We start from the raw sequence: 9,172 nt of genomic DNA on the forward strand, positions 1-9,172 counted from the left end.
CTGCCGTGAAAGAAAATGAAAATTGGTGTTCTTTTACTACAAAGTGGTAGTTTTATATTTTATGTTTGTTAATGTTTGTTGGTAGAATGAATGGTATGTCAATGTTAATAGCAAATGAACCGTTTGTGAACCGGCAAAACTGATCGGTTAATTCATGATCGATTGAATCAATTTAACCAAAATTTTATTTATTTATTATTTTAAAAATTTTATTCATAAAAAATGTTTTATAAAGATTAATACTCCGTATTTAAATTTCATAATGGCACATGCTTAAATTGGGTTTCATGGAATGAGAAAAAAAATTGGAGTATATAATAGAAATAATATTAATATATTATAATATTATTATTTATAGTGTCATTATTGTGGTGTGTCATATACGACACAACACGCATGATTTGCCACTCCTAACCCTAGTTACCACTCACAAAGAAAATCAAGAAAAGCAACGAAGAAGAAGCTAGAAACAGGGTTTATTTTCTGTCTTGATATAGTATTTCTTAGCGGATCGTTGACTGCTCTCGGGCCTCCCAGGTCTTGGCTCGGGGTTCGCTGACCCTTGCTTAGAGGACCGTTGGGTGTGATGTCTGTCTAGGCACGTTCTTAAGCGGGCCGCTAGCTCTTGCACATCGACAGCAGGCGAACTCGACGACCACTGACATGAAGTCAGCGGACCGTTGGACGCGTCCAGTGGCTCCAAATGTTCCCTTTTTCCATTTCTTTACCTCTATCAAGTTCTTTCTATCAATATTCTATAAACACGTCAAAATATCAATTTATGCATAATATAAATCAGAATGAACATGTTATACATTCAAGATAAACCTAGACCTTAGAAATCATTCAAATTAGTTTGCCCATCATCCCATGTTTACAGATTAATATTTTTAATAACTTAAACATGGAAATAAAAAAATAAGAAACAACATGTAAAATCCGTATACTTGAATTAGTAGATGAGGATACATTGACTTTTTTACCCAGAATCTATTTTGCGCAAATTATTGACTTACGAGATGATAGCCACTCATCACCAAAGCTCTTATTTGTACTTATGTTGTAAGTTAAAACGACCATTGAATACACATAGATGTTCGATAATTAGTTTCACTGTATCACACTCTATAGTCTATGTGACTATGACAATTGATCTTACACTATTAAGTTTTTTTTTTACTGTCTCCATTGAAATGTCTCTAGTGTGTATGATGAATTGATGATAAATGATTGATGCTTTGACAAAAAGAAGGAAAATTTATCGAAAGTAACATGTGTAACACGTGGTAATTGTGATTTAAAATTAATTTGGCAAAGGAAAAGTTTAAATTTTATAAGCAATTTATTTGAAAAAATTACTTGTTTGGGCTACAAACCCAAAACATATGGAACATGTAATGTAACGTATTTATAATAGATATTTTGGGCAATTGTGACAAAGCCCAATACCTATGTAACCAAGGACGGAGGCAAAAGCCCCACCTCCATTTTCCATGGTACTACCTTGCAAATAATTCGTCTTTAGCCACCGTTGCGCTTAACCTCTCTTCGGAAAATGTTGTCGTAAGAAATATTAGGTGCAGCCAATGTGAATGAGGTGGTGTAATAAGGGTGGGGGGTGTACTGGTAATTTGCACTTCTTAACTGGGTCATTGTACATGAGGCTGATAAGAGTGTCTACAATAGGGAGTCGCGACGCTGGAAATTGATTATTATTATTTTTTTTATAATAATGTGATTTGTGGTTGTGGCTTGTCCACTATTGGGGTGGACAAATTTTTGTGACTATGGACAAAAAATGTGTGACTTGGCCTTGGAGTTGTCCAAACTATTGTGAACACTCTAACTAACGTAGCAATTTGGGCAAATACACTGATTGCATGTATCAGCACCCATTCAACGAGCCTGGGTCTTATCGGTGGGCCGTCCATTTACCGTTATTGCCCACAAAACGTCTGATAAACCCAGCTAATGAGCACTATTTATACCTATCTAGCAAATCAAACACGTCCTAAAATAAGAATATTGAGTGGATAGTTTTACTAAATAAAGCCAAAGTTAAGCACTGGTGTCGTATCCATGGAGACTAACAATTTATTATCTACGTATTGCAATTGAGACATCAAATACTATATGGATAGCAAAGTTTTGATAACTAAATGAACAAAATTAAATAAAAACAAAGAAAGATAATAACACTTCTTAACCATGATTTAATCAAATACTCTCCTATATCAGAAATTTAAGGATTTTAATTTAATTGTCTTTTCATTTTCCTTAGGATGGAAGAAGTAGCATTGGGTAGCGATAAATGTACATAATTGTACATACATTAAAAAAATGATTCATTCTATTTAAAATTAAAATATACTCCATATTAAATTTCTACCGAGAATTCTCTATCCACAAATGATGTTCACAATATTCTAGAATCCGACCAGACAAATTCAGAATCTTATCACATTATTTCTTCCTTTTTGAAGCCATGCAATTCATAAGATAAGATCAATTATTTCATCTACATTTCTTACACCTTGTTAATTACTCCCATTCCATTATTTTGCTTTTTTCAATCCATTTTAAAATAAAAATTAGCAGAAAAAGAAAAGGCAAGAAGGCATTGTTAGTACACGTACAGAGAGAAAATTTGTCAAATAGGAGTATATGCAATTTAAGTTGCATCATCATTAGTCATTACAGTATACATAATCCCATTTGAAGAGAGAGGACTAAAAGTAAGACTAGTGGTGCAATAGTATTCATTTGCCCATCCAATTTCCATAACCATTTAGTTGTGTAATTCAGCTTCAAAAAGCTATGTCTCTCCTTTCTCATCACCTCTCTCTCTTGCAATGGATAAAAAAGCAATCCCCTTTATTTACTCCATGGCAATCCTGCCATGCACAAAGCTGCTTCATCACAGATTCACGGAGAGAGAGAGAATCCACATATTTTGTTTTTGGTGATCATTGCTTGAAATCAAGAGAGAGAAAGAGAGCAATGGGCCCTCAAAAGGCTGCAAGGAGAAATGAGTGGAACTGAAACACCAAACAGTAATACTACTATACATACTCCTATACTACTCTTCATTTAATCCTTTGCAGAGATGCCCATTTTTTCTTGCTTTTGAGAATGCATTTTGTACTTGAATTTCTATGACCCTCTGTGTTTTCACCCTTCAAAATATGATAATCATAATATCTACCGGTTTAATCACTCTTTTGCAAGAAAAAGCAACTCTCTTTTTTTTCTTCTCTGAATCTCTGAAATTTACCAGTTTCTTGAAATTTGGGTTCTTTTTTTCTCTTCTTCATGCAAGCAAAAACAGCTCACTTTTTGGGTTCTTTGCTACATTGTGTTTTTTGTTGGTGGGGTTTTGTGAAGTCTGAAATTTGAAGTTTGAAGTACTACTCTTTCTCTTTTGTTTTTTTACTGCAACAGATATTCTGTTCTTTTCTCATGGTTATTTTAGCTTATTCTACTACTTTAATCTTTCTCGTAAAAAGGTAAAAGGGTAAAAAAGCTTGGACTTTGAACATTTTCAGGTGTTCTTTTTTCTTTTTATATTCTTCTGCAAATTTACATTATTTGAGGAGGAACTGATCAGTATAGAAATCAAACTTCAAAGCTTCCATTTTTATGTCTGCTTCTTACACCCACCTATTAAAAAATCATATTACTATAGTAGTATTTCTCTGAAAACCTTGTAGTAGTATTTTTTTAGCAAACACACTGTCATCTGTTCTTGCAAAAATTCCTCTTCGAAGATAACAGGTTTGTCTTACTATTGCCTTTTTCTTGTTGTCATGAAATCATATTTGGATTGCTATTTTTTTGTGTGTGTGGTTGAGCTTTTGTTCTAACTTCTACTTAATTGATTTCTTACATATATGCTTTTTTTTCATATACATAGTTACATGTACATTCATGTTGAGAGTGGAAGAGGCAGATATTGTGCTTGATTATAATTGCTGTTTTGTACATGCTTCTGCAATGATGCTATTTGACATTTCCAGTTTTGGTTTTAGTTTTTGTCTTGAATTCTAGAAATGCTTCTTCAAAACTAATGTTTGAAACTTCTATAGCCTTAGAATGTTTAGTATTGTAGTTTGATATATCAACATTGAAATGTAGACACTGGCTTGTGTTTGTTTAATGAAGCTATATTGCTATTTACATTCGGTTTTAAATTTTTGAAATTGCTTCCTCAAAACTAATGTTTGATATATCTAACATTTTTGCATTTCTCTTTCTCTTGCGTGTTTTGTTGGAAACTTGGAAAGAAGTGGCCTTATCAATATGCAAACAGATGAAAGTGTTGGCGGATTTGGGCTGCCTCCGACTTACATAGTTGGAGACGCCATGAACAAGCTTTCTGGCCAGCTAACGAGTCGTGTTGCCACAGCAAGCGATGCTCTCTGCCCCAATAATATCCTATCAGCAAACCGAGCCATGAGTTTCTCTTCGTTCCCCCAAATCAGCCCGTTTCATGGGGCTGATCGGTTTTTAGAGGCCATTCCTCTCCCTAATCTATCCATTGGCACCTTCCCTTATGCCTCCATTGACAATCATCAGGAAAAGGTTGCAATTCCAGGATGTCCTCAAAACATGAGATATAGCGCTGTCATGAACGGCCTAGACGTCTTTGGTCCCTCCCTCGAGATAATACCCCATGGCTACGGAGGCCTACCTTTCCCTCCTGAGCTCACTGGGCATGTAGTTGGAAGAACTAGCCTCCCACCACCGGCCCAACCAGCTCGCAGCTGCAACTCAAGGGAATGGCCGGTGATGGAGCAAGTAGGGTTCGGTTCCCACAGTCAAGACTCGTCTCAGTATAGCAACGAGCTATCTCTGAGTCTCGTGACATCAAAGCCTTCCATTCTACAGGGGCACTCTACACCACAGGAGCAGTGCTCGGAGATATGCTGCTCCAATGGTGTGACTAGCTACTCGTTGCCCGAGCATACTTCTTCCAGCAGCAAGAACCAATCATCGCGCTCCAAACCGCTCCAACTTCCACCATTGCTGTCAGGATCAAGGTTTCTCGAGGCCCTGCAAGAAATACTCGCTGCAATAGCTTGCTATGCACTAGAGAATATCGAAGATGTTGGAATAAACGTCTCGTATTCTTCAATTAGCTCCTCCAAGGGGATTGAAGCGGATCAAGCGTTTGTGTTTCAAATGCAAGAAACAAGCCTAGAAGCAAAGAGAAAGCATCTCCTATCTCTACTGCAAATGGTATATACATACCTACTTAGCCCCATTATATTGATTTGATTGTGTATAGTCTTTAAAAATGTTTATATTCTCTTGTTTCGTCTTTAGGTTGATGACCAATACATCCAGTGCCTCGATGAAATCCACACGGTCACCTCTGCATTTCATGCTGTGACGGAGCTAGAACCTAATCTGCACGCTCGTTTTGCTCTTCCCACAATCTCGTTCATGTACAAGAGCCTCCGGGAGAGGATCAGCAACCACATTCTTGCAATCGGATCTCATCTCAAGGAGGGAGAAACGCGAGAAAACAAGTCATTTGAGGCATGCTTCATCCAGAAGCAGTGGGCTCTGCAGCAGCTTAGCAAGAGAGATCATCAACTGTGGAGGCCTCAAAGAGGCCTCCCGGAAACATCTGTCTCCGTTTTGAGGACATGGATGTTTCAGAACTTCCTCCACCCGTAACGCCCGTTTTCTTGCCTATGGTCCTACTTTACTTATATATGCGAATTCCATTGGAAATCTGACCACCACAGTCATGTATGCCTTGATTTTGCAGGTATCCAAAGGACTCGGAGAAGCACTTGCTTGCTTTGAAAAGTGGCCTAACTAGGAATCAGGTATGGAAAAGCTCCTACATAGTGAAGTTAAGCCTTTTCAAATCTGGAGTAAAGAATCTAAATTTGGATAATTGTTGACTTCATTTGCACGTAAGCTCTCGTGTTCAAAGTTCAAGCTTGACTCGTTTACTATACTATTTCCGCAGGTGTCGAACTGGTTTATAAACGCTCGCGTCCGGCTATGGAAACCAATGATCGAGGAAATGTGTGCAGAAATGAACAGAAGAAAAGCACGGGAGGAAGATGAAGATATGGAAGGCAACCACAGAAACCAACTGCGCTTTGAAACTAGGAGATTTACAAGGGATTGATAAAGGTGTATATTTATATATGTGTATTTTATGTATTTCTTGTCACAATGCTTTGAGCAATTCTTGATTTATAATCAGTGCATTATATTGTATGGTGATATATCATTACAACCTATACTGAAACTCCAAACTGGGATCCAGGTGAAAATCAAGAAAATTGGATATTTGGAAGTGTTTTGTATAATCCACTCTCTCCAATGTATGGGAATGCAATTCTTGATGAAAGTGATGTATAATTGAAGGATAGAAAGAAAATACATATTCATCATAAATTCATGAGACTTTCACACCTTTCTTAAAGTTAAAAGCAATACTCAATTTTCAATGTGTTATGCGTATCAAATTACATGACGCATAATGAAGTATCCTTACTTGAAATTAATACAGAGTACAGACATGACCAATGAAGGTTGGTTCTCACTAGATGTTGACATCACAAAAGAGTATAAATCTCAAACAACGTAAAAAGTCAAGAGTGAGTTTTTGCAAGGGACAGATACCGGTGACACCCGATTACGTCTCTCCCTTGCGATGGCATTTATTTTTGAGAAAGCTACAATGTTCCATATAACCTTGCACAAGCACACATCCACAGATGCAAACTGAAGCTGTGTTTATTTGGTCCACCAGTGATAGAAATCTCTACGCCTGTTGATCTTCTTCTGCAACTGGAGTAGTCCATAGAGGAGGGCCTCGGCAGTGGGTGGACAGCCAGGTACGTAGATATCAACAGGGACAATCCTATCACAACCTCGGACAACAGAGTACGAGTAGTGGTAGTAACCACCACCGTTTGCACAGCTTCCCATAGAGATTACCCACCGTGGCTCAGGCATCTGGTCATAGACTCTGTATAGACAATTAGCACAAGTGGCCAATAGATTTTAATCTTTACAATTATAAGACACCATCGAGTATATCATCACTCAACAAAAATTAAGATATGCAGAAAATAGACCATATATCAAAAGTTCATCATAACTGCACATCTCTAATCACACAGGACAAGAGAGTCTAATTATAAGAAGATTCAGACTGATTATTTTTGTAATAAGACTGCTAATCCTATTTGGGTCGAAATAGGTCTTAAAACTAGAATGGTTGAGCTTTGAATGTGTAACTGTCTGACCGTGACAAGTCTTAAGACTAACTCAAAGTGAGTGATGTTTTAGACTCAAAAGGGCTTGAGTCACATGACTGAAGCTTGAGCCAGCTCGAGCAGCATCGATCAAGATCACCTGTGGCATAGGCTTGTATTAAAAATTCCACATGTTGGATTTGAACCTATGTGGGCAAAGCCATCATATTTTAGTCGTGTGGCTCGTACTCAATCATCACTCAATAACATCCAACATTCCAATTTGATAACCAGTTTTCTGTAAAACTAAAATAACAACTTAACAAAATAATTTGCAATATATAGGATGGAGTAATGTGTGGTCCTAAATCATGAGTCTCCGGGTTGAGGATGCAAAACCTTAACAGGTGTTGAATAAGCCTTGAAAGTTGAGAGGTCAAATAAGACATAGGATCTTAGGGTTCTAAATAGCCTAATAAGGTCCCCACAGCACTCTTTCAGCACTTAGTTAGAGTGTAACAGAGATATATACTAGAGGAACTGCACAAATCACATAAAATATCAGACAGCTCCCAACCCATTAACCAAATGAAACGGGTCAATCCAATATTATGTAAATATACAAAGGGAAAGAAGATGACGAATAGAGTTCCAACTTCAAGCGGAGCGTGAGCTGCCCCCATCCTCCTAAAGATTATATCATCCTTAATATCAAGGCAAAGAAACCTACGTCCTAAGCAACCAAATACTAGGATCAACCAATGGATATAGATAAAATATTAGATTCATCTAACAGTCAAATGTATTCTATTGCTACTAACTGCCACCTTGCAACATATACTATCCCCCATTTCTTGCAAAAGCACTGCTCCATGCCTTTTGCAATCCATTATATTGGAAATACTTAAAAACAGAATGCAGTATTTTCAAAATATTTTTCACTTCTCTGAACCACATTAAGAGAACGGCACAAAATGTGAGATTTACCCAGAGAGTTTTTGATAAAGTGCTATTCACAACCTAATCCCCCAAAACTAACCAAGTTAGAAGGCATTCCAACTTTCCTGGGTCCATTACAAACATCACCATTTTCTTGGAACAAGCTTTGAGAAAAAGAAACAGTGATAATCCACATCTCCTCATAATCAAGTAGAACTATGCAATGGGCATCGCTGACTATAGAGGCGATTTTAGGTCATTACCTCAACAAACTCGGAAAGGGGAAATGGTGTAGACGCAGAAAATAGCTAAATCCGTATTAACAATCACGAATCAAACTTATCAACAGCAATAAGAAGAAAAAGTAATAGCATGTCAGCAAAACGCGCACACACGAACATATCAAATGTTTCACCAATGAAATTAGGGGAAACCCCTACGATCACAGAAACCTTACTTGCGGAGCGCAGGAGCCATCTTATTCGTGAGAGTGCCGGCGACAATCATGCAATCGGACTGCCTAGGGCTCGGGCGGAATATAATCCCAAAGCGATCCAAATCGTAGCGCGCGGCGCCGGTGTGCATCATCTCGACGGCGCAGCAGGCCAGGCCGAACGTCATCGGCCAGATGGAGCCGCGGCGGACATAGTTCATGAGATCATCGACCTTCGAGATGACGAATTCCGCCGCCTTGGACATCCCCGGCGGCGAGGAGCCCGTCGGTGGGAGGGAGGGCGAGTACGGCGTCGGCGTGGAGGAGGAAGCTGCGGCGAGAGAGGGGGTGGTGGTGTGGATCGAAGCTAGGGCTGCGCGGTGGTTAAACGGCGCCGTCCGAGGGAGTAGACGAGCTGCATTTCTGGCTAATTGAGCCATTTTTCCCCTTTCCTTGGTGCACCTGTTCTTCCGATTTGAATATGTATAGAAATAAATTGAGGAAGATAGATTTGAGAAATACTATCAGGGATTAAATTCGTTGATGAGTATGAATTTTTCTGTTTTTTTTTTTT

General features: G+C 38.3%; 2 protein-coding genes across 4 annotated transcripts; one reads left to right on the forward strand and one right to left on the reverse strand.

The window, feature by feature from the left end:
• The first annotated feature begins 2,773 nt into the window (after positions 1-2,773).
• On the forward strand, positions 2,774-6,263 carry LOC125195666 (homeobox protein ATH1-like). Of its 3 annotated transcripts, none has more exons than XM_048093812.1 (5): positions 2,774-3,053; positions 4,284-5,238; positions 5,326-5,678; positions 5,777-5,837; positions 5,984-6,263. In XM_048093812.1, the coding sequence occupies exons 2-5, from the start codon at positions 4,300-4,302 to the stop codon at positions 6,146-6,148; spliced, it is 1,518 nt and encodes a 505-aa protein (XP_047949769.1). In that variant the 5' UTR covers positions 2,774-3,053; positions 4,284-4,299; the 3' UTR covers positions 6,149-6,263. The 3 variants fall into 3 exon arrangements, with proteins under 3 accessions (XP_047949769.1, XP_047949768.1, XP_047949770.1); XM_048093811.1 differs by lacking the exon at positions 2,774-3,053 and adding an exon at positions 3,437-3,774; XM_048093813.1 differs by lacking the exon at positions 2,774-3,053 and adding an exon at positions 3,437-3,774 and having other exon boundaries at positions 4,287-5,238.
• Positions 6,264-6,443: 180 nt separating this feature from the next.
• LOC125195674 (NADH dehydrogenase [ubiquinone] iron-sulfur protein 7, mitochondrial-like) lies at positions 6,444-9,172 on the reverse strand. The gene is made up of 2 exons (XM_048093820.1): positions 8,623-9,172; positions 6,444-6,997 (listed from the first exon to the last, which is right to left on the reverse strand). Exons 1-2 carry the CDS (start codon positions 9,036-9,038, stop codon positions 6,763-6,765), a joined length of 651 nt encoding a protein of 216 aa, XP_047949777.1. The 5' UTR covers positions 9,039-9,172; the 3' UTR covers positions 6,444-6,762.

Source organism: Salvia hispanica, chromosome 6 (assembly GCF_023119035.1).
Source record: "Salvia hispanica cultivar TCC Black 2014 chromosome 6, UniMelb_Shisp_WGS_1.0, whole genome shotgun sequence".
Lineage (NCBI taxonomy): Eukaryota > Viridiplantae > Streptophyta > Magnoliopsida > Lamiales > Lamiaceae > Salvia > Salvia hispanica.